A 27419-nucleotide genomic window follows, 5' to 3' on the forward strand; every position below is an offset into this window, starting at 1 on the left:
AAAAGCTCTTGATATTTTCTGTTCAAATGTTGGCGTCAATGACGTAAATTTTGTATCCCCTAATACTGAAGAGATCCTATATTCTGTTTTTTAAGTAATTCTCTGCTGAATTCTATGCACAATACTTACTACACATGCTTGTAAAAACAAACTATAGTAAATATTCAATATCTGGAGACTAACTGGGTCTCATTTTATAAAAGACTCATCTAAATATTGAAATAATGACTTGTTCCTATTTAGAGATCTCTACAATGACAGTTTTCCAAAGACCTGATGTTATTAAAAACATTTTTAAGAAAAAGTTACAAATATTTTCTACATGAAATATGGAGATAACGAACAGTTTCCAAGCTCAAAGTCCATCAAAACAATGCAAATTGGGAGCAGAACAAACACGGACCACAAAAACAGACACGGACCTCCAAAAGCAGAGGTGGGATAAGGTGCCATGGAAGAGTAAGCATCCCCTGCCGACCGGTCACACTCGCCGTGTGCTCCTTGTCATGATCGGTAAATAACGGAAAAATCCGTCAAAAATTCAGTGTGTAATTAATGGCCTAAGAATTAGTATGAAAAACGTCAGTCAGCATATGACTTAATGATAGATTGTATTTGCTTACAAGGTCATTTTATCGACCATAGAACTTACGAAATGATGACTTTAAACGAGACTGTTGATATTCTTGTTTCATCAACTTGTTTGTCAATAGCTTAACTCGTTTTAGAAATTGTTCAGACGTAGAACATGCTCTTGCGTATCGAATCAACTGAGAGATATACACCCCATATGCAGGTGATAAGAGTATATTGCTGAATAAGTAAGGTAAGTTGACGATTGAAAAGTTAGTCATCACGTTTATCATAAATGTTTGTTGTTAGATTACCATTAACGTCTTTTTGTAGTAAAATTTCCAAATATAAAACAAATGTGTCAGACTCTGTGGTATCTTTTATTTCAAGTTCACTGAGTTATATCGCGTCGACATATGAGTGGAAATAATTATTGTTAATGGATAATACGTCTTCTATATAGCTAAATGTCGAGTTGAAGGCCACAGCAAGAGATATCTTTTTCTCATGTATAAGATATTGAATAAATTCTGCTTCATATGAATACAAAAATATGTCTGCTAACAACAGGGCGCAATTGGTATCCACAGGAATTCCAACAGATTGCTGGAAGACCTGGTCTCAAAAACCACAAAGATATTGCCAATCAGAAACTCAAGCATCTTTTTAATATCAATTTCAGAATACTTATGTGTACAATCAGAATGTTTTTAACTAAAATTTTTGCAAATGACCAATGACAAGGTAAGTAAATTTATGAGTTCCATTTTTATTGAAAAAGCAGCTGTCAATGATGTCTGGACTTTAATTTGTCGTGGGGAATGGTTGTATACGGAGTTGAAAAGTCTTAAGTTTTTATGCTATTGATTTTGGTAAAATTTTGTGATTTCAAATTTTCCAAAAGTTCCTTGGAATATTTAAGTATCCACATCTGATTTACACCACTTCTCGAATATATTGTTGCACAGTACTCCCGAAGTTTCTCCTTCACTGCTGTTCATATTTTAGTGAGGAGTAAAGAAAGAGTCTTGGTAGAACATTTACTGGAACCCGCTATGTATTTTTATTTGTAAGGATAGGGTAATTCAAATTCATTATGGTTGTTTGGAATATTAAAATATTCAAAATTGACATATGATTTTGAAGAATTTCCTCCTTAGAAAGGGAGCTATGAGTGTAAAATGGATTGGCACTTGTAGAATTAAATCCCAGGTCTTTTTAAATACAATTCAAATAATGAGCCTTACAAAGACAATGTTGTTACTTGCTTTGTCAGCTGGGACCAGTACATACTGATCATGGTTTCTATCTAATTCTTTTTTCACTTTTGAATTATTGAATGCAGAGGGATAGATGGTTTTCATATTGCCCCTCAATCGCTTAATGCGAGATTTTAACATACATCTGATACATTTAATCCGTTTTGACAAAGTGTCAAGGTCTTCTTTTTATGTCTGGCCCATCGCCTGGCGTAATCGACTTAACCCTGGGTATCTTTGTAAGATTTATGTGTAATCGCATTTGCATCAGTGTAATTCAGAAAACAGATATATTAATCTTCGTCCTTCTTGTCGACAAAATTATCTTTTTAAAGTTGAATTTAGTGTAGCAGGTATGAGTGCATGTTTTTAAACGAGAATAAATGCCCTCATGGAGTATTTTCAGGGTCAGATTTGTCAGATTTAACTTACTGTTCTCCAGGAGAGCAGGCAGGAAAATGGTATACATCCCCAAATGTTGTGTTCTTTTGTTTTATAATGTATTATGTCCAGCGGAAAACATAAGTATTACACAAACAATGTTAATTATGCAAAAATACATGTACAGCATCAAAAAGCCAAACAGCCTGTTTATATTGTTAGACTAGAGCCTGAAAATGATGATTAAAATAACTTTCTGTATTCTAGCTAGTATAGTTGAGAGCAATGTGTGCGATGTAGTCAAAGATTACATTTTTTGCGTTCCCTGCTTTCTTATAACCTTGCCTATGTGTTTAATTTTGTGTTTTTTCGCTTTCATGAGTTTCATTGGTGAATTAGGGGACCGGATTAGGATATTGTAAGGAAGGTCCATATATACTGAAAGGAAAAAGAAACGCAGGGTAACATAATATTCGAATTTCTTTTTACTGCTTAACCGAAAATTATGAAAATTGGTCAGAGGGATATCTTAGTTACTGTACATTAAAATCAGTGTTCAGAATAACTCAAACGTGAAATATATGACGTCACGTAGGGAAAATGGTAATTAAAAAGCCGAAAACACGTGCATATTGATGACGACATGTTTTTCAACACATCTCTTAGTACCACTTGCTGCACTTAAGTTATACACATCGTTTTTCGGTATTTAGAGACGATGTGCATTTCTTGCAATCATGGTACGGTTGACGGAAGTTCCATGGGGTCTGGCTATTGCATTGCCTAAGTAAGGACAAAGGCAACAACAGGTTTAACAGCGCCACGTCAAGATCGGGCTATTCATCCTGCCACCTGTATAATCACCATAACATTACCCTAAAACTGGTATTATTACAGTAGGCTATGAAAGTCGTTACATTCACCCCAAAACTGAAGGAAATCGATTGCGCGATTTGGATTGTGAGCTCGTCAACTTTACGTTGGTGTTACTCTCACTCGCGCACGCGTGCGTCGTTTGCCTATTTTTTTCGGCATGTTAACTCCAGTCCCAAAACTGTCGGGAATTGATGACTTTTTCGCAATCTACCACATTCATCCACTTGACTGGTGTCCTTAATGTCCATCTAGTCCATCTTTTCCGCATCAAACATCTTTGGGACTACGTGGACGATAGGGTTTAAAACACCCAAGCTGGTCTCAATCAACTTAATAATAATAATAATAATAATAATAATACTTTATTTAAAGAGGGTAACCCGATTAGTGCAATGCACTAGTCTTCCTCGGGGCCCTCTAAACATATTAATAATAATACAATTACATGTATGAAAACATTGTACACTAATTAAATAATACAACATGATGGAAAAATACAAGTACAATTAAAAGTTTAGGACATGGAATTACGTTACTTAAACAGTGTTGCGGCAAGTTATAATAAATTTTTCCACATTTTTACGAAATGTGTTTACAGTTGGTGAAAAACGTATATACAAAGGTAATTTGTTCCATAAATGAACACCGGAATAATGAAAAGAATTTTTAAATTGATTTGTTCGATATTTCGGTAGACGAGGGTCATAGTTGGTTTCAGATCGTAAAACATAATTATTAGAAGAAATAAATTCAAAAGAGTCTCTTAAATAATCAGGTGCCATACCATGAAGTGTTTTGTACAGTAATACATATTTATGAAAATCAATCAACTCATATATGGTAAGCCATCCAAGTTTTTCAAATAATGGTAGTGAAGGGGCATCATAAGCCACATCTAATATAATCCGGGCTGCCCTTTTTTGCAATTTAAAAACTCTATCTATGCCAGCACCTGGCGCATTACCCCAAATAGTTAGACAATAATTTAAAGAAGGCAGAATGTAGGCATTATAGAATAGTTTTCTTGTGTGTAATGGGAGAAATTTTTTAATTCTGCGTAAGGTATATAATTTATACGTCAAAGATTTACAAACTGAGTCAATATGGTAATTATAGCGCAATGAATGATCAATATATACTCCCAAAAGTTTTTCAGATTCAACATTTTCAATTAATTTGTTTGAAGCATATAAATTTAATTCAGGAGAATTTATCTTTGATTTTCTATGTTGAGTTCCCATAAGCATACATTTTGTCTTATTGGTATTCAACACCATTTGATTTTTGGAACACCAATTTTCAATCTCACACAAATCAAAGTTAAGGGCATTCTCAATACCTTCTACATTTTTATGATGTGTATGTAAGGTTGCATCATCAGCAAACATATCAATATCTGTTCTATTTACATGTAAAGGGAGATCATTTATATACAATAAAAATAATAGGGGACCTAAGATAGATCCCTGGGGCACTCCTGCTGTGACAGGCAAGAAATCAGAGGAATATGTACCTATTTTTACACACTGAGACCTTGAGGTTAGATAAGAATGAAACCATTTAATAGCCATTTGGTCAAAGTGATATGATTGAAGTTTACTTATAAGGATATCATGATTTACCAAATCAAATGCTTTGCTAAAATCAAGGAAAGTTATGCCTACTAGATTTCCTTGGTCCATAGCTTGTAACCAATTATCTGTTAGTTTTGTTAGAGCCGTTTGACATGAATGAAATTCTCGAAATCCAGATTGTGATTTAAATAAAAGATCAAAGCTAGAGGTAAAGTTACGTATTTGATCGGCTATGTGTTTTTCAACTAGTTTTGATAATGTTGGAAGAATGGATATGGGTCTGTAGTTCCCTGGATCTGCGTGGTCGCCATTTTTGAAAATAGGAGTGACTTTTGCTTGTTTTAAACGGGATGGAAATACACCATTAGTAATGCTAGCATTTATAAGATGTGTAATAGATTTGCATATAACATTTACCGAAAGTTTTAGTAGACGAGGTCCAATAAAGTCAATGCCTGCGGACTTGTTCACATCAAGTGTATTCAACATATTAAATACTTCAAACTCACTTATTTGATTTATACTGAAAAAAATTTCTTTCCCTAGTTTAGTTTCTGTAAATTGATTTAATAATTCTGAATCAAAACTTTGTACTGATATATTTGCTAATAACTTACAGGATATTTCTGTAAAGTGTTTGTTAAAAATATCAACAATATCCTGTAAATTTTCAAAATCCAAACCATTTTGTGTAATACGGTTAGGTGTAAAATTTTTGGAATCGGATGCCAAATGGTTTAAATAACTCCACATTTCTTTAGGACTTGAACTTTCTTCAATTGCTGATTTGTAATACTTTGATTTGGCTTGATCTATTAATTGTGTGACTTTATTTCTCCAAAATTTGTAATTTTCTGAATTTCTTTGTAGATGGTATGTATCACGTAAAAGTCTAGCATCATTTATTTCCTGTGTAAGCCATTTAGGTCGAATTTCAGTCTTGATTCTTTTAGTTTTTACTTTGGCATGTTTGTTAAGAATATCATTAAATAATTCATAAAATTTATTCAATATTTCGTTTGGGTCTTTTAGTTCAAGAAGACTGTTAAAATTTGCATTTTCTAAATCTCTTAGAAACTTATTTTCATTGAATTTTTTAAAATCTCGATATTGGATTTCAGTATGTTTTCCCTTACGCTGTATGCAGTTAGTTTTCCGTGTCAAACATACAGGGTAGTGGTCAGATATAGCAATAGGGGGCACACTGGTTTCACATATGTTTTCTGGTTTGGTTGTATAAAAATGATCAATTAAGGTACTTGAGGTACTTGTTATTCTAGTTGGAACAGTAATTATCTGTGAAAATCCAAACTCCTCTAAAGCAGATGTCCAGTATTGTGGGGGGTCTTTCATTAAATCAATATTAAAATCACCTGCTAGAATTATTTCAGTATCATCACAGCAGGAGGCACGGTTTACCTCCCTTGCTAGGTCCTCTGCCCAGCAGGAGGGGGCAGATGGTGGACGATAAGCAGAGCAATAAAATATAGGTTTTGAATTTCTTAAATTTATCTCTAGCCAGATTGTCTCAATATTATTGATTTCAAAATCAGTTCTACGTTTATATGAAATATCATTTGAAATGTACATTAAAATTCCACCACCTGCCTTTAGTACACGATCTTTTCTTTCAAAAACGAAGCCCTCAATATTCAATTCAGAGTTGCCTATCTGCTCGGTCAAAAATGTTTCACATATACCTAAAATATCTAAAGTTTGTCTATTTTTGAGCAGTAGTTTTATTTCATCAATTTTTGGAATAATATGACAAATATTTAAATTTCCGAATCTTAAACCTTTTTTTACCAACCCAAATCCTTGGTTCTTTTGTGTTGTTTGAATATCATTTTTATTGGTCAAAGGAACTGGGTTTTTTTACTTGTGAAACAGATTTGAATGAGCTAGGCATAGGAGATATGACAGTAGTTTGTATAGCTGATCTCTGATTACTTTTACAATCTGTGTTCAATTGAGTCTTTCGTTTAACATGTGGTTTTCTTGACAATTTAAAATTTGTAGAGTTATTACAGTTATCAGTATGGTCGTCACATGAACATTGAAAATTGTTACATTCATTACATAAAATACTAAGAATAGAAAATATACTAGAGTTTGGTAAAGATTTAGTTTGGTTGTGGACGGCTACACATTCATTGCCTGATACCTAGTACATGTATGGACAGGATTTCGTCTTGTGTCCTAATTCACCGCAGTTCCAGCAGTCAAGCTTTCGTCCGTGTCTACAGTGGCGTGATGTGTGTCCGTGTTCACTACAGAAGTAGCAAGTCACAGACTGATAAAAGCTTGCATTGGAGTCCGTATTGGTTCGACCGGAATTCACACGCAGAATTGAAACTTCGCTGTTAATCCGTTTAAGCAGCATTGACGTCCCCTTGTCTGAAAGATGAATACCGTCTTTCCAATAATGCATACGGTTTACCTCCTTGAATTCACTTTTGTTGGAAATAAAGACACCTCCATATTCATCACATACATATTTTAGTGTGGTATTCACATGAGATACATCCACATCCCGTCTTTGTAATACTTCGGAAAAATATACTTTGGTTCCCGGAGAACGATGTTTGATGTTGGAGATGATTTCCGCGGCATCATGTTCAATGGCGTCCATGTCTCGATGAGATGAGGCATCATTTCCCCCGGCTTGGATAATGATGTGGGAGTATTCTGCTACATTTATTTTGAGAAGTTTAGCTTTGATGTGGGAAAGTTTAGCCCCTCTATTTGTTCTTACATGAACACCCTTTTGTAGTCCTCTTGTTCATACCCGTTGTAGGATTGAACTGCCAATTATAAGTTTTGTATTACCAGATTTTTCCTTTTCTTCAATCATGGATCTTGCAGGTGTATGTATTGGGTGGTTGTGTGGTTCAGTGTTTGTACCAGAATCAGCTGTGCATTTTGTTTTCTTTTCTGGTAAAGAATGTTCGCACTGAGTGTGTCTAGATATGGAATTCGTTGGTGCAGATTTTAAACCATGCACGTCTGTTTCCTTGTTTTTCACAACCTTGATTGATGTCTGAGTGTTTTTGTCAACCAGTATTGGTTTGTTGTGATCGTCTTCTTTTATTTGACATTTTAGTTTTTCTTTTAATTCTTGTAATTCTTTAGCTAAATTACAGATAGCCAGTTGTAGAGATTGAATTGTATTCGCACACTGTGTACAATTTTGTACATCACTTGACTGACTGGTCGACACAAGAGAAGCACTTTAACTGGAGTTGATGCCATTTGTGGTGATGATTGGCCCAGAACATTACTAATATTGTTAGTATCTTTGCTCTTGATGTCGTGAATGAATTTGTCAAGCCAGGTATTTGCTGACGAACCTTGAATGTGTAAGACGCTAGTCCCAGCATAGAGTGTGGCCGTCACAGAATCACAATCAGACTTGAAAATTTGTCCATTTTTCCCTACTTCTTTAATTGGTTTTAGTTCCTCATTTAAATAGCTCAAAATAGTTACATATTTTTCTTGTTGGAAGGACACAGTTATACTGTATTTGTTGTATGTCACATTTAGGAAGTGTGGTATACTCACATCAGTAGTAGTGATATTTTCATCTCCATCAAATGATTGTGTAAGTCCAGAAAAGGATTTAAATAAGCTTGAATTAATACTTTGATCCATATATTCATTAGACTCAGCCATATATTTTGGCTAGAAAAACACAACACAATCACTCATAGTAATTCAACATAGGTAACAGGTAAGATTAGAACTGTCCCCCCAAAAACACGTCTTATCAGTTCGGCTGCTTATTCAAATCTTAGGGCTGCCTTGTCGGAAGGGTTGAATAATATCCCTATTAGGAGGATAAACACACTGATGAACTCCTTGCATGGGAGGCTGTGACAGATGCACGAGGGAGACATTTGACATAATGAGAGTTTCTGGTTAAGTTTGTTTTTTACAGAAAAAAGGATAAAAAATGTGGAAATTATGAATCAATGTGTGCATATATACCTTTGTATAATTTTAAGATTGATCACTGTTTGAATAAATGCATAATTTCTAGCAAAAAAAAGCAAATATAATGTGTTTAATTTTTTTATTTTACTTAAGAAAAAAAGTACTATGAGAAAAATATAGTGGTTATATTATAAAATGTGTGTGCATTTTGTATTTTATTTTCCATACTGGTCTAATATTTTGTATAGTCTATAGCCCCATATTTCATTATAGTTTGTGTTCAACAAAAGAATGTAGAATTAATCATGCTCTTAATTAATATTTTCACATTTACCAGTAAAGTAAAAAAAAAACCAGTAATCTATAGCTTTTGGGCTTACACCAAAAGAAGTTATAGGAGAATGATTGGTGTCCGTAGCCCTGTATAGTACGTAGCCCTTATATAGTTACTTTCAGAAAAAGCCATAAACATTATTCATACAATACTACAATACAAAAATATGTTTATTCGAACAAATGCAAATACCACTGTAATTAAAGATAAAATGTCTGAAAATTAACATTTTTCAACTAAAGGCTATGTTTGTGGTCACAACATATTTCTAAATATACATGATAAAGTTTTCCTTCTTGTGTTACATACTATCAATCCATTTAGAATAATTCGCATTGGAATATTTTTAAAAGAATATTTAGCCACACAAATCCTACTTACAAAAGGGCTACGGACTCTACAAATAAATTTAGCAGATTTACAGACCATATAACCGTACTTCTGTATTAGCAAGAGATTTTTAGTCCCCCTACCGGTGACACCGGAGGGGACTATAGGTTTCCTCCGAGTCTGTCTGTCTGTCTGTCCGTCTGTCTGTCCCTCTGTCAGTCTGTCCCACTTGGTTTTCCGCATCTTTTTTCTAAACGCTTGCAGATATTGAGCTAATTTTTGGTATGTGAGTGTATCTTGATGAGATACAGATCAAGTTTGCAATTCGTTCCGCTTTAGTGAATTTTGATTGAATAACTACCTTTTCGATTTTTCAGGGTTTTCCGCAATTTTTTTCTAAACGCTTGCAGATATTGAGCTGATTTTTTGGTATGTGACCTTACCTTGATAAGTTATAGATCAAGTTTGCATTTCGTTCCGCTTCACTGATATTTGACGGATTTATGGCATTTTCAATTTTTAACGGGAACCAGATTACACTTGCCGGTAGGGGACTAGTATTGCTAATGCAATACTCTCAGAATGCTTGCTCCTACTAGTATCTACTGCAAAATGGGGCTTCAATGGTTTATTAGTTTTCATCGACCAGTCTTAACACCCCATTGTGGGATTTGATCCCAAAACATAAGGATCAACTCCTTACTTTGCAATTTAGTAGAAAGTGAGACCTTCACTCTTATAATTGCGCCAACCAATCTACTTGTCACTGAATTGTTAATTTAAAGAAAAAGCATTGATTCTTCATGGATAAATATTATACTGTTGTGTTTTTTTTTTCAAATGGTCAATCATGTTTTGTAATTTTTTTTATGAAGTACACCATATGATAATGATAAATTATACAATGATACACCTTTTGAATGACCATCTTGAAATATATGCATAACATTAAAATAAAATCGAAAAAAAATATGAAGCAATATAGTCCGTAACACCCCCCCCCCCCAAAAAAAAAAAATCATGCCTTGATTTAATTAGAGTTCCTGTTGCTTTTACTCATGATAGTTTGAACACCAATAATGCTTTAATTAGTTGAACTGGAATTTCATTTGGCATTGCAAGTACATAGTACATTAGACAATTGATTTTTAACTATGGTATTATAAATACTAAGTGGTGTGAACTGTTATAGAAAACCAAATAATACAGATTATTTTATGAAATATACACTCTTTATTGACGGAGGACCTGTAAGTTAAGCCGTTTGGAAATTACAACCTGTCCAACATGGGCACCTGATCTTGGCCAAGCCGATATATATATATATATATATATAGAGAGAGAGAGAGAGAGAGAGAGAGAGAGAGAGAGAGAGAGAGAGAGCACTAAAAATGACCAACGACGTTCAAAACGATCAATAGAAATTGTCAAATTTTCGGGACGCCCTGTCCCTTCCTCAGGACAAAGAAAAAAAGTTTAAGAAGTCATAAAAACAAAGGAAATAGAAAAACAAAAACGGCTAGCACTACTTTGTCCTGAGGAAGGGACAGGGCGTCCCGAAAATTTGACAATTTCTATTGTTCGTGTCGTTGGTCATTTTTAGTGCTCTATATAAATTTCCATCCTTGACCTTGTATCTATTTAGTAGATCCGACACTTGGATATACAGCGTTGTTGGTTTTTGTAGTGCTTTCTATATATATATATATATATATATATATATATATATATATATATATATATATATATATATATATATATATATATATATATATATATATATATATATATATATATATATATATATACATACTATAGAATGTATTGTTTATTATAGTTAACTATAGTAAATCAAAATGTTAACTAAAGTAAATGATTTTTTTTTACTATAGTAAATCAAAATGTTTTGAATTTGAATGAAATATGAAGATAAAGAACAGTATTCAATCTCGAAAGTCCAATGAAACGATACAAATTTGGAGCAGAACAAACGGGGATCTTAAAATTTAGAGGTGGGATCAGGTGTCATGGACGAGTGAGCATTCCCTACGGACCGGTCACAGTTTCATAATGAATCAAAGTATCAAAATAGTTTTACTATAGCTTACTAATATATAGTAAACTATAGTTATAATACATATTTGTTAGGGTACTCCAATATGGTATAAGATTCAGTTTCTATTAAGCTGAAATTATCTGCGCAATAAAATTGATATTAAGTTATTTAGTACTTTCAGAATCGTAATCAGTTTACCCTTAATATAATTATAGATACAAGTAAGATTCATCGGGTAGAAGATAACATTAAGTGGTAAGAGTAGGCTCAGGTTCTCAAAAACTTTTATTGGACGAGCTAGCAATTGCGCTACAGAAATCTAGCGGTTTCCGAATGTTTTCTATTTAGAACCGAAATCAATTAAAGCTTCAAACCTTCAGTGATAAACGACAGTCTCTCTCTATCTCTCTCTTTTGATTTGAAACAAATATCTTTGTCATAAAAAATTAAAAAAAACTGGAGTAATTCTACACCTTTTATTACCCACAATATAAAGATCTTGGTGATATCATAATTTCCATCTGTTTATGAAAAAAATTGGAAATTTTCTTTCTTGAATCAGAGAATACTATAAATCATTTGGAGAGTGATATATCAGATAGCATATCTTCAAAGAGGTTTGTATTAGATTGTTGAATGTTACTGTAATTGTTTTTTAAAAAATCTCTTACATTGTTGAATGTAAGAAAAATTACTCGTAATATTAAATAATAGTCTTCCTCGCTTGACATTTCACCATAAGCTCATAAACATTGCTTTTATTTTTACGATCAAGTCAGGGAAATTCATTAATTTTTTTTTTTTTTTTTTTTTTTTTTTTTTTTTTTTTTTTGAATTTTTCATTTTCTGCATACAAAAATGAATCGTTCCATTGATAACAGGTATTAAGATTAAAACAAGTCATAATTAAAGGTCACGCTTGAAAGAGCTCTGAAATTGATACTGATATCTCTCGGGCAATAGAAGCCGACACAAAAAATTTCTACTTTCTCCGATTGTGGCAAAAAGCACATTTTTTAAAATATATAATCACGTGTATAGAATCTTCAGATACGAAATAAAAAAACAAAAAGTAAAAAACCTATGCATTAATTTTCAATCATTCTTATCCAGAAGCTTCAAAATTATAATTAAATTTTTAGATGTATGCTGCAGCATCAATACAAGGAGGGGCAATGGGTAGCCGTTTTGGACCAGGATATGTATATATAATGGTCGATGGCCAAAACTTTAAAATAGGATGTTCAACAAACCCAGAAGCAAGATTAACTGAGATTAAAAAAAATTTTCCATCAGCAAAACTGGTTACAACCATAAAAGCCGAAGAAATGAACGCGGCAGAAACAGCAGCCCAACAGGCAGTGTTGAATCTCGAAGGCATAAATAAAATCATGTCAGGAATTCATCCCACAGACTGGTTTCAAAATCTAAATAACACACCATTAGATCAAATAATTCAATGTTGTCAGGATGCTGTTCATCAGCATAACCGTGAGTAAATACATTTTTAGCACATTGTAACATAGTAGATGAGCAAACTGTTTGAAAATCTTATAAGATCCGTATAATTGTGTAAAATGACATTTTTCCACTTTATATCAAATAAGGATGATTTATTTTCAGAGCTTTCAGTAATAGAAAAAGCTGAATTTTCAGATATACGAGGGTTGTCGATAATGTTCGTAGACAACTGCTATAATTTTGGTAATAATGAATACTGCCAAATATGTAGGGTATTATTTTGATATTAACCATACTTTTGTAAATGTATAAAAATTAAAAACAAAACACACTATTTCATGGAAGTTATAGGTGTAAATAGATTGTGTATGCAGGATGTGTATGCAAAAAAATAAATAAATAAATAAAATTAAATAAAATTTGAAAATTTTATCACATATTCGTGGATACACGCTATTTTTTTCTTATTTATGCCACATTGATAATTTCGTGCGATAATATTTAAATATAGACCATAATTGAGAAAATTTTAAAAATTCGAAACAATATACGAAAATTTATGAGCGTCATCAGCATAAACACTTCGTGTACACACGCTGCATAGTCCACTTCGACATTGCGCTAAATACATTTTTAACAACGTCTTGATAGGAATATCCTATTTTCATCAAATAACAGTAGTTTTCCACTTCTTGTAGTGTCCCTCAAATTGTACACACCGTTGAAAAATCATAAATACATGTACCAATTTCAAATTGTGAACTAAATATATTCCAAATAATATTATCAATATCAAATAACTGTTAAAAAGAATTTGAAAGATAAACTTTTCATGAAATAAATGCACATGTCATTAAAATAGCCGTGCATGCCTTTAGCTATCGAAATCAACAGTGTACTCCTGTATAGGCATTCATGCTTGCTCCCAACTCCATTTTACTTCAGGAAAATAAATTAATATTGTTTAAATTAAAAAGAATAAACTGTTTGAAAAAATTAAAAAATAATTTAAACTGTTTGAAAACTTGAAAAGTGATTTTTCATTGGTATTTTCTTTTGTAGAGAACATGTGAACATAGTAGGCGCCGACTTCTGAAATCATACATTTGTGACGAAAAAGGACTTCCCAACGATATTTTTCACGAAAACATAATGAAATATGGAAACATGGAAAGATTGATTTTGAATAAAATATATTAATCTTCAAAAATTATAGTATTGTTTTCTCAAAGAAATCAAGGCCAGCTTTTGGTCGCTCAGTGAAGCGGTTTATAAAAAGCGTAAACTGCCCCAAGTTATTTTATATCGTATAACATAGGTTAAAATAAGCTTCATTCCTTATAATTTAATTTCAGTGTAGACAATAAGACAATGTTTTCCTCCAAATATGGCTTCAAATTGAGCATATTTTAAAAGAAACGTCAAGCGGAGTAATACGTTTTTGACGTAACTCATTGTGACGTAGGCAACTTATGTTATACGATATAAACGAAATCTTTTATCCAATCAAATAACGTGTTACAACTAAAATTTTATATATATATATATATATATATATATATATATATATATATATATATATATATATATATATATATATATATATATATATATATATATATATATATATATATATATATATATATATATATATATAATGTAACTTTAACAATCTCTTCAAGATCTCCAACTTCCTCGACTTTTTAATTTTTTTAACAGCTCAGGAAGAAATCAAAAGTAATAGCTCACAAAACTCATTTTCTATACAATGTATAGAATATAGAGATTTTATGATAACGTATTATACATTTGACATTCTAAATTTGTATTAATCAGAATTTTTCGAATCGGGGCTAGACGATTACTTTGCTATGCAGCAATCATGATATAAGAAAATATATCAGTTGTATCAGTTTTATGCCGTGTCAAGTTTGCCTTAATAAAAATACTATAGTAGAATATATATTTATATTTTACTGCAGTGTCATAGTTCATTCGATGATTTGCTACTGTGAATACCATGGAACTTTGATTTATTATAATACAAACTTCGATACTTGTACTTGACTACTACGTTACCTCTATCTTTAAAAAATAGATTTACTATAGTAAAATGTTTAATATTTTTATTTATTTTAGTAGATACTATGCAATTTTGATTTACACAATGTATTATAGTTAGCTATAGTAAACTATGATTGAGTAAGGTAAACTACAGTTTACAGTACTATACTATATTTTAGGAAATTATCAGAGCACTTACTATAATAGTTCGATTTATTACAGTAAATAATATGAAACTCTGATTTACTACAATAGATATTTTGATTTCGCTAGAGGCGTTTAAATTGCTTATCAAACCACTATTTAAGTTTCCTTTAAAAATAATGTAGACAATATTTTCAGTTCTCTGTATCATTTCTAAAACAACTCCTTTGTCCTTATCTTTATGTATGCTTTGATTTTGATTACTTCAGTTAAAACTTTTAGACATCAATTTATCTTGAAAAATACTGTGGAATTTTGATTTATCAGTGTTAAAGTTTCGATTTGTGTGTAAAATTCACTTTTATTATACATGCAGTGACTGGAACTTTGATTTAAAATAATGAAAAGTTGATACTGTTATTGATTTAACTCCTTCATACACACTTGCTTCATACACATACATGTCGCACTTACTGAATCATGGATTATTTTACAATATCTCGCAAAAAATACTTTGCAAGTGTGATGCGCCCTTTTGGTTTCACTGTCCGTAAGTTGAGATCTCCATCGACCGACAATAGAAAGAATACGGTTGCAGGAAATTTATTTCATGGAGTTTCAGACAAAAATACAAGTTAATGTGACCGACCTAGAAAAAAATCAAGATGGCGGCGATGTGTACCTTTTGAATTATTAGGTAGGTATGAGGTTAAATATTTTTTTATAATAAAAATATGTAACGTCTAGTGCCTGTGGTTTTACATTATGCCTGCTTAAAGTAACAATTGGATTTTCTAGGATAAAAGGAAAGAAATTAGCGAGATTGTGTTCAACAATCAAGTTTTCTGATTTGTCAAGATGCATTTATTTTAACTTAAAACTTGCTTTCAAAATTTCTCTGAGAGTGTCTTGTTATCAACAAAGCTAAGGAAGAAAATGGGTTTATCGAAGAAGCATGCATGATAAATATAAACATATAAATATAGACAAATTTGTATAATACTTTTATGATTCAAGAGCTTTGACATAAAAAATTTGCATGGGTATCAAATTCTGAAAATTTATTATAACAACTGTCGCATTCTCCAAAAATAGACTTGAAATGTTTCGGTATTTGGGGGGAAAAACCCAGTTTTATATTTAGATATTTATTGTAAACTAAAAGATTATTTTAAAAAATATTGAAAGAAGAAAACATAAGGTAAAATAAAAATTACTTACAAAAATCTTTTTCCTGGATGTGCTGTTCTTTTTTCGAAAGAAATTCAATCTAGAAAAAAATAAGTAAATGGCTAATCTAGCAAAGTTAATCCATATGGATCTCTTCAAAATATTCTGTATGTAAGCTGAAATTGACAACAACAATATAGAAATGGAGTGGTCACTTACAAGAGAGAATTACAGTGTATAGATAGAAATCTCAGTCTAGGAAGAATACCTCAATAAGAATATAAATATTTAATTGCTGAAGAAAAGTATAAGTTTAAGTTGTTTGGTCTACCCATCATTAAGTTTCTTTGTATATACAACTATTACCTTTTCGTTAAGATCTCTATACCCTCTGATCGTTTTCTGAAAGAAGAAAAATTGCATTTTAAAGTCCAGATACGAAATTTAAAATTGTAACTCTTAAAAATTGACCCAAATTGAAAACACATACAAACACCACTCATAACTATATCACAGAATATTGTATATAATATGGTATGCATCACATATTTTAATTCATAATTATTTTACTTATTTGCCAAGCAAAGCATGACACTTATTTTCTATATCACAGACTATTGTGTAATCACAAGTAATTTGTAGGATAAATGTCATAATTATTACAAGTAAAAGGATAATTAGTTAAATTATTACATTAAAGTTTTTTTTCCTAAATCATTAAGATGTAAAAGCGGCTTCATTTATATTGCAAAACCTATACTAAAAAGTACTCAGAGAACTATTGGGCTCAATGAAAGCATAATAAACATGATTATGCATATTAATAGCAACAAGTCACCGGTTTTTCCATTTAAAAGATTTATTAAAAGAAACTGGGAATTACATCAATTTTTTTAAAAACTTTGTATAATATCCCAACGAGAAAAAGAAAAGAAACTGACACAGCAATCGGACTAACAGACTAACAGAAGCGTAAGTAATAGGTATTTAAGTTCTAGAGCAATAATTACATATTAATAAATTCATTTGTGAAAAAATCTTTAAAATTATTACGCAACCTTAAACAATGCATTTATTCTGGTATTCAAATTTAAAATAAGTACTCTATTAATTTATTTCGATTCTGTGCTGGAATTGATTTACTTCTTTTTGAGAAAAGGGATTTTAATACATACGACCTGAGGGAAAAGGCAAACTTTCTTTATCTGAAGAAAGATCTGAGAACTTGCATTGAATCTTTGCAAAAAAACCGTGCATGAGTTCTTTTCGGGTTAGCAATGCAGAGGAAAACCATTCAAAAGTACTTTTACAGAGCAGGAGGTTTCAAATCAGTCAAATTAATAAGCAATCATTACGTGTAAATAGGTTCAAATTAAGATCCCAGATTTTCTTTACTATTATTGTTAGAGAGTCATAGTTTTATATGTTAGCAAAAATTCTCACATAAAAAAATAGAAGATGTACAGAAAACAAAGGCTAAAGTATTCTAATTAGTAACGAACATCGTTATAAAAACTATATTCCACTTTGTTATAACTATGGCTCTGATTGCTAGAGTGAGGCTTTATAGATAAAGAAAATTCAAAAACCTTACTTAAACATAATTTAAATTTGTACAAAACCTTACTGTACACAGCTGTAAACATTATTGACAAGCATCGCTTTGTACATCAATAGATAGTGTTCAATAGAAGAAATATTAGAAAACGCACCTCCAGTTGGTGAGCATAGTGGAGAGCATCAACATGCCTTGATTCCGTCATCATTCAACCAATATAAACATCATAATAAGCATTGATATGTAGATTACACTATCTTTCTGACAAATATTGTATTTATATTATGTATTCCTAGAATATTTACCAGACTGAAAATATGTAATACGATAAATATTTACTGAAGAATCAAGTTGTTTAGATCATTCTCTTATACTAAATGTAAATGGGAAAGCAAAATATGCTCATAGTTAAAATGTATGAGATTTATTTTTCAATTTTTGTTATTTTTTTCTGGAAATATAATCAGCATTATTTTTTCTCTCTTTTATTAAAACATGGTACATAAATAATTCAACGTACAGAAAAGCATAATACAAACATTTGCACAGAAATAAATACTGTAATTGCCTACTTCTAGATACAAGTTATCACTAATCACATATGCTTTCTTTAGAACAACATTCTGTAGACAAGGACAATTTTTATCTTATTTCGAAAACTTTCCATATACATGTTCTCTTTTTCAAATCAGCATTTAATATTATATTTATAAAAACAAATAAATGACAATAACTCATTCAATCTAGTTGTTTTTGTATTGATTTCATTGTAAAAATCAAGTACCAATATTTGTGTTTTGAAATTACAGGAAAAATATTGGTACTTGATTTTCCAATTTTATTATGCTTATTAAAGTTTTAATGAACCTGGTGGTTAGTATATATCTAAATTTGAAAAGTTAAACATTTGATTAGAAACAAAATATTCCGTATAATTCGATAATTACAGAATATGTACAGATGTACAGCTTGTCAAATTGATGTATTTGCGTGTACGTGTTGATATTTCAAGATAAATTTATTTTATATCCCTGAGTATTAGCGTTTTCCGCAAAATAGACAAAGTTTTCCTTTCTACATGTACAATGTAAGTGGAAAATGTGTTAAGACATCTTTGTTGATGCAAAAAAAATAATAACATAGCATCATGTACATAATGGTTTGTAAAGAAGAATCTTGCTTGTTTGATCTGTATATTGATCCCTGCATTACGAAGAATTTTAGAAACTTTTATATAAATTTACAGAGAAAGAAAGGACACTTTTTTCTACATAAACAATAAAGCATGCATATTGATATGCAGGCATCAGGCATCCTTATATAAGACTACAATTTCATTTTGAAACAAATACGTTGATTCAGCTCAGGACTTAAATGTGTGTGTGTGTGGGTTTTTTTGTTTTTGTTTTTGTTTGTTTGTTTGTTTGTTTCTTTGTTTGTTTTGTTTTGTTTTGTTTTGTTTTGTTTTGTTTTTTGTTTTTTTTGTTTTTTGTTTTGTTTTTTTTTTGTTTTGTGTGTCAGTGGTTATCAAATAATAACAAAAATGCGTTATTTGAGTATTTTGTTCCCTGAATCTTTTTGCGCTAATTCCTATTGCTATTTCTGTTATAGATCGAAATGGCTTACGGTCGGCATTTTGGCTTGGGAAATGTCTACTTGATGAAAGCTAAAGGAAACAAATTCAAAGTTGGAAGTTCTAGAAAACCCAAGCAACGACTGAAGCAAATAAAAAGAAAGAAACCAAGTACAACATTGCAAAGATCGTTCTCTGCCTGGGAAATGAATGGAGCAGAGTCAGCAGCTCAAAAAGCCTTACTCAAAAAGGGCTTCAAGAAGGTCAAAAGGGGGCCAACAGAATGGTTTAGGAAGAAACCGTCGACCTCGTGGGTGAATACGGAGAAAATTGTTCAGAATTCTGTTTATCGACACAACAGTAAACAGAAGGTAATTGAAATATTGTCGATTACATTCATATAGATTTCGTTGAATACCTTTATTTGTAATATAACACGAATTCCATTTTTGTGCCTTTTTGCTCACTGTATATGTTTTCTTATTTTCAGAGAATATTGGAAGTGGCATGTCTTATGTATTTCCTGCAATGAGAATAGCGAGAGCATGCCATTGCTTTAAGTTGTGAGAAAGTTTGCCTTAATTTGATGGTATTGAAGTGATAACATTGCATACTTATTTGCAGAAAGTAATACATGTTTGACATGAGACATGTTTCCTGTTTTCAACTTGATCATTTTCCGTGTTAGAAAAAAATAAAGTTTCTGCACAGTATTTAATTAAATAAACACAATTTTTCTCTTTAGTTTTTATTGTGCTTTAATTTATGCTACAGTCTGTATCTTAATGTCAAAATTCAATGTTTTTTTAGTTAACGTTGAATTTGAAATTTATTTCACTCGTGAGACAGGATTTTTTTTTTTATACTGTAGCTCGTGTCGCTCGTGATAATATAAAAAAAACCTGTCCCACTCGTGAAATAAACTCCATATTCAACTAAAAAACATTGAATATCCTTTATATATTTAGATATTCATTTTTAAACAAATTATTCTCAGACAATTAAATAATTCAACTAACAGGAAAGCTAAACTATTACTCATTATTTAATGTCATAAAGAGAATGCCATACTTAACGTTCTTTGCTACACTTTTCCTCTCTCCTAGAAGGAAAAAAACTCACATTTACAGTAAATTTAGAATATCAGTTTCATATTCATGGATTGAAAACTGAGATTGACATTGTATTGGAGTACGTTATCACATACAGAGGATCATGCCACAGCTGTCTATAAACTAAAGTCAATAAAAGAGTTACGACTTCAAAAACAAGATCTTACACATTAAAAAAAATATTAAGATTTTAGCGTTGTCGTTGATAAGAACCATTTATATATATATATATATATATATATATATATATATATATATATATATATATATATATATATATATATATATATATATATATATATATATATATATATATATATATATATACTTCTCTGACTTCTTAATTTAATTTTTGAACAGACATATATTGAACAGCTCAAGAGGACATTAAAAAAGGAGCACTTACAAATCCAAATTAAAAAAAAAAGAACACACAATACTCATTTTCAATACACTATATAGAATATAGATACTTTATAATAGCGTATTATACATTATACATAACATGTTTTTAAATTTGTATGCATCAGAATTATTCGAATCGGGACTAGACGATTATTCAGTATGAAGATATCCATCAGTTGTATGTTATACCAAGTTTACCTTAACTAAAATACAATAGTAAAATGTATTTTATTGTAGTTTCGTATTTCACGATGATTTGCTACTGTGAATACTATGGGATATTGTTTACTATAGTACAAACTTCGATATTTTGATTATATTTACTGTACAAAAAACAAAAATATTTAAAATTTTTATTTATTTTAGTAGATAATATGAATTTTTTTTATTTATTATAGATAGCTATAGTTAGCTGTGATTTAGTATTGCAAACTACATTTTATAATAGTATACTATGTTTTAGGAAATTATCAAAGCTTTTGATTTTAATAGTAAAAAATATGAAACTTGATTTACTACAATATATATTTTGATGCCGATAGTAACATTCAAATTTCTTATCAAGTCACTATTTCGGTTTCCTTTAAAAATAGTGTTGACAATTAGTTGTAAATAGCATTATCTCTAAAACCCCTTTGTTGTTATCTTTTTAATGCTTTGATTTTGATTGCTAAAGTTAACCCTTTTGAAATCTTCATTTTGAAAAATACTGTGGACTTTCTAATTATTATTGTTAACTTTATTAAACTCTGATCAATCATCTAGTATGCTTACGTTCATTGAAGTATGTTGCAGTTTAGATTCGTGTCAAAGTTCAGACTATAATACTTGGGATTATTATAATAATAAATGTTGATATAATGAATGACCACAAATTTTGTTTTAAAAAATGAATTAACTCCTCCATACACACTTGCTTCATACACATACAAGTCAAACTTATTTAGATTGTAGGTTTTAAACTTTAATTCCAAAAGCATGATATTTAATGGCCAGTGGGTAAATCTCGGAAGTAACACAAAATTATGTTTTTATGCAACAAAATCTCGCAAAAATACAAAAAAAATCATATTTAAACAAAAGGCCAATGGGCCACAAAGCTCACCTGAGTCACTTTGGCAATTCTGTTCCACATAAGGTTTTTCCACAATATACATGTATTTCTTTGTATTTTTTGATCGCCTTATATGGCCCCACCCTCTACACCCCATACTCAGGAGGCCATGATTTGTACAAAACTTAATCTATACTTCCACATGATGCTTCCATATTAAAATGATTCATCATGGATTTGCTCTTGCGAAGAGGAGGGTTTTTTTTTAAATCCCTTTATAATCCATATTGTGACCCCACCCCACCCGCGTGGACCACAATTTACAATCTACAATGCCCCAGGAAACTTCTACCTAAATTTCATCTTTTTTAGTCCATTGGATCTTTTTAAAAGGGTTTTTTCTAATATATATTTCTATATATTTTAATGTAAAACCTCGATTCCCTATTGTGGCCTAACCCTACCCTGGGACCTTGATCTGAACAATTTATACTTAACTTATGCTTCCAAATAAATTTCATCTTCTCTGATCCAGTGGTTCTTGAGATTTTTCCTGTATATTTTAATGTAAAATTTTGATTCCCTAGTGTGGCCCCACTCTACCCTCAGTGGACATGATTTGAACAATTTAGAATGTACACTACCTGAGGATGCTTCATCATAAGTTTCAGCTTTTCTGGTCAGGCAGGTCTTGAGAAGAAGATTTTAAAAAGTTTTTCAAATATATTTCAATGTTAAAATTTTATCCCCTGTCGTGACCCTGCCCTACCTCCCTGGGGGCATGATTTGAACAATTTAGAATCTACACTACCTCAGGATGCTTACATATAAGTTTCAGCTTTTTTTGTCCAGTGCTTCTTGAGAAGATGATTTTTAAAGATTTTTCCTATATATTTCAATGTAAATCGTTGATTCCCTATTGTGGCCCTATCCTACCCCCGGGGGTATAATTTGAACAATTTAGAGTCTACACTACCTTAGAAGGCGTCTACTTAAGTTTCAGCTTTTCTGGTCTTGCGGATCTTGAGAACAAGATTTTTAATGACCCAATCCTTTTTTATATATTTTCTTGAATATCACCCCTTGGAAGGGGGCTTTGCCCTCCAGTTTAACAGTTTATAATCTCCTTACCCAGGAATGCTTCGTACCACCTTTGGTTAAAAATGGCCCAGTGGTTCTGTTCTTGAGAAGAAGTTGAAAATGTGAAAAAATTACAGACGGACGGACAGACGCAGCGACACCGGACAACGGCTTTCAGCTAAGGTAAGCTAAAAAGGAATAAGAAATCAATCACAGTTTTTTTTTTACCTTACTTTAAGTAATACCAGATAAGGGATTTTGGTATGCCTGCATAAGTTAAATAACAAAAACATTTTTGGGTTTAAAGCCAAAAATATTCTGAAAAAAAAATAGCTAGATTGTGAAACAATGAATTTTTCCGATTTCTCGAGACGATTGGTTTTTTTTTCTTTTCTTGTGACTTACATCTTGCATTCACAACTACACTGAATGTCTTGTTATAAACAAATGGGTTTCTCGAAAAAGTAGGAAACATATGTATCACTGAAATATGTCATGGAAAAATTTGTTATTTAAGATTTATAAATAGAACTATAAATTGCATCAATATCAAATTTAGATAGCGTTTGTCGTAAATGCTTTGTTAAAAGAACAGACGCCGACAAACGTTTCTGAATAAACATAGAGGCATACGTAATATAATACAGATTTGCATAATTTTTTTTCATGATTCAGCGAACTTTGACATAAAAACATTCGTATGGGTATCAAATTCTGTAAATTGATCATATAAAAAGATTGTATTTTCTGAAAACTGACTTAAAATATTTTTGTATTTTAGGGGAAACCCAGTTTTATATTTAGATATTTGTTTAATCCTAAAATATTTTCAGACATTTCAAAAAAAAAGTATTAAAAAAAGAAAGAATAATGTTTTTAAAAAACTTTCAAAAATTCTTTTTTCGTGAATTTTCCAAAATTCGTTTTCCGAAAGAATCTAAAAAAGTTTAAGTTTATGGTTCATATTTAAATCAAATCCATATGTGTCTCTTTAAAATATTTTGTTGGGGAGCTGAAATTGACATTGACAATACGAAATGGAGTGTTCATTTACAACATAAAATTACACTGTACATCCCTTGTCCGTATTTTAGTTAAAGAAATAGAAATCTCAGTGGAGTAGGTATATCACAATAAAAATCTTATTTCACTAAGTTTGGAGTCGTTGCTGAAGAAAAATTCAACTCTAAGTATTTTATATAGCTAATACAATTTAGTTAAGATTTATTTACCCTTTGAATTGACTTCTTCTTTTTTAAACAAAAATGTCCATTTTAAAGCTTTTAAACGAAATTTAGAATTGTAGCTCTTAAAAATTGACCCAAGTTAAAAACACATTTCAAATACAAATACACACACACTCAACATTCATGATCATTACCGTATCACAGCAACTGCATATAATATGATATGGTATGCATGTATATTTATATGCATCACATATTTTCTATTTCATAAATATATTACTACATGAACAAGCAAAACATGATACTCCTTTTCTAAACCACAGCCTATGGTATAATTATTTGAATTATTTGGCATCAATTCCTCTATTTCAAAAACATATAGTATTACTATGTAAGAAAAAGTATTACTGGTGTCTGCAAAGCCTTCTCAGTCCTTTCTTAGAAATACATGCCACATTTAATCAAAATATAGCTTTTTAAATTAAGTTCACATACATGTAATAAGTATGGCATAATGATCAATTTCAAAAATACAGGTCTTGCTACAACTTCCCTCCTAAATGGAAGTAAATCAAAACATTTCAATAAAAATCAATCACATTTCATTACTTTTTTCGTTTTTAGTGTAAAAGCGATTTAGAGATTGCCTGGAACAGTGAAAATTTTGTATTATTATATGGAATAGAAAAGTTGGATAGATTGTTATACAATAAAGTTTTTCCCTGAGTTATTGAGATATAAATGCACTTCATGAATATTGCTTAATTAAATTATTAAATTGTGACATTAAACACATTCAACAATGCCTATGGATTTTCTTATTATAAACTACAGGGCAAAATGAAAGCATAATATACATGATAATGCATATTAATAGCACTAAGTCACGGATTTCCCATTTAAAGGTTTATTTTTTTAGAAATTACGTATAGTTTTAAATAATCTTGTATAATATCCAAACGAGATAGGTTTAGATATCAAAAGAAAAGAGGTTGACAAAGTAATCGGATTTACAGAAGCGTAAGTAAAGAGTACTTTAGTTATAAAGATCTAGTGCAATAATTGTATATTTACATAATCCATTTTTGAATAAAATCTAAAAAATTCCTACGCAACCAAACAAAATCAAATGCATTTGTTCAGATAAAGAAATTCAAAATAGGTTATTTTATTATGGTTCTGTGCTGGATTTGATTTACTTTTTTGTGGGAAATGGTTCAATGCTGAAAGATCTTCATAACACAAAAGTTACAGTAATCTAATAAGTAGCGAATATACGTACGCTCATGAAAACTATATTACGTTTTGTTGAAAATTTGGTTCTGATTGCTAGGATAAGGCCATACAGTTACATATATAGAATTCAAAATCTTTACTTTAAAAAATTGTACAAAATCATTGCTAACAGCTGCAAAAGGCGTCGACAGGCAACACTGTGCAGATTAGTTGTAGATTCAAGTTGTTCATTTTGTTGTCGCGGCTTAAAAATATCCCTTTAATTTGTTATTTCCAGTGTTTTAGATTTACAATTCGTAAACTGATAAGCGAAAAAAGTATTGGCATTTCAAGATTTTTTTATCATGACCAAGGAGAATTAGGGTTGGCTACAATATGATTTGAGTTTTCTGTTTAATGATTGGGAGAATTCTTCCAGATCTTCATGAAACAACAAAACAACAATTTCTCAAAGCATTACGTAATCATTGATTTGTAAAGAATACCGAGTTTGATGTGTTTACTGATCCCTGCATTAGAGAAGAGTTTTACATGTAAGAAAGATTTTTGAGACTTACCAGAGGGCAAATTTTCTGCAGAAACAAAAGACTTATAAAATGCAGTTGATATGCTTGTATCAGTATTGATAAGCAATTTTTCCTTGACTCAGCATTGAGTAAATAAATTGCTTAAGTGAATCATGTGAAGACAATGGTAGTCAACCAATATGGTATTTTGCCCCTAAATGTCTTTTTTTATACAGATTCATTTTGATAATTTTGTTTATAGATCGAAATGGCTTCAGGGCGGCATCGTGGCATCGGAAAAGTCTATTTGATGAGGGCGAGGGGAAATAACTTCAAAGTTGGAAGCTCAAGAAAACCTAGACGACGACTTCAACAAATAAGGAGAACGAGACCAAGCACTACATTGAAAAGGTCGTTCTCAGCCTGGGAAATGAACGGAGCAGAATCAGCGGCTCATGAAGCCTTGCACAGAAAGGGCTTCAAGAGGGTCAAAAAGGGGCCAACAGAATGGTTTAGAAAGAAACCGTCTAGCTCATGGGCGAAAACGGAAAGAACGGTGCAAAATGCTGTGTATAGACACAACAGAAAAACGAGGGTAATTGAAATATTGCCGAATATATTCATACGTTTCTTTTTAGTACTGTATATAGGGTTATTATCGTCCTGTGTTATTTTCACCCGTTTTAAATTCGCCCTGTCACAGTTCTGTTTAAGAAATGATACTGTGTTCTTAGAGTTCGCCCCGTTTTAAATTCGCCCACCTGTGAGTAGGGCAAAAGGGAAAAAAAAAAAAAAAAAAAAAAAAAAAAAAAAAAACGAGGGCGAAAATTTCCTTGTATGCAGTATCTTTGCTAAAACTATTAAACCAATTCTTTGTAGTGCTTATAAAGATTTACTTTCAAGAGAAATTTTATGTTTATTTTAGATTTTTTTTTTATTTTCAGAATTATTTGGCATGCCTTTTGAATCTTTTGCTGTGAGAGCAATGAGTGCGAACTATCAGAATTGACTGTTCACTATATTGTTTGAAGCTATAAAAATGTTTTAAATTGTTTTATTTGTTTATTGAGACCCTTGTGGTCAAAGGAAATCTCAGTTGTTCAGTGCAGAATTGGCCATATAAAAATTGTTATAGTCTTAATCAATTCCAAGGTCATGGTCATTTGGGCCTTGGATGCTTGAATCAATGTTCAATGAGATGGTCTCCGAACAATACTTCAAAATACTTGCACAGAATGAAATCAAGATAAATTTTGTTGCTACTTTTTAAAAGAGACAGGGACTTTGTAGCTTTATTTTAAGGATTTTCTAGATACTAATTGAAAATTCTTTTTGACTTTGAGAATATTATATGACAGAAAGTTAAAATATTGAGGTGATCTATAAGTATATATCTATAAGTATATCATTTTCAATATAGTTTACATTGTACCTGCCATAGGAAAATGTTCTTATATGGAAAAAACGTATGCAAATAAAGTATAACTTTCTTCGTTTTGGTCTAATATATTGTTAAGAATATTTGAATTGAAAATTGTTCATTACATCCTATA

General features: G+C 31.0%; 2 protein-coding genes across 2 annotated transcripts; both read left to right on the plus strand.

Moving 5' to 3' along the window:
- Positions 1–17043: 17043 nt before the first annotated feature.
- LOC133201732 (uncharacterized) lies at positions 17044–20030 on the plus strand. The gene is made up of 3 exons (XM_061337521.1): positions 17044–17127; positions 19325–19657; positions 19777–20030. The coding sequence occupies exons 2-3, from the start codon at positions 19331–19333 to the stop codon at positions 19816–19818; spliced, it is 369 nt and encodes a 122-aa protein (XP_061193505.1). The 5' UTR covers positions 17044–17127; positions 19325–19330; the 3' UTR covers positions 19819–20030.
- Positions 20031–25986: 5956 nt separating this feature from the next.
- LOC133201850 (uncharacterized) lies at positions 25987–26977 on the plus strand. The gene is made up of 2 exons (XM_061337653.1): positions 25987–26461; positions 26811–26977. The coding sequence occupies exons 1-2, from the start codon at positions 26135–26137 to the stop codon at positions 26844–26846; spliced, it is 363 nt and encodes a 120-aa protein (XP_061193637.1). The 5' UTR covers positions 25987–26134; the 3' UTR covers positions 26847–26977.
- The last annotated feature ends 442 nt before the right edge of the window (positions 26978–27419 follow it).

The sequence above is a fragment of the Saccostrea echinata genome, unplaced genomic scaffold (assembly GCF_033153115.1).
Source record: "Saccostrea echinata isolate AGI-Se365-2 ecotype Australia unplaced genomic scaffold, CSIRO_AGI_Sech_v1 ptg000045l, whole genome shotgun sequence".
NCBI classification, from domain to species: domain Eukaryota; kingdom Metazoa; phylum Mollusca; class Bivalvia; order Ostreida; family Ostreidae; genus Saccostrea; species Saccostrea echinata.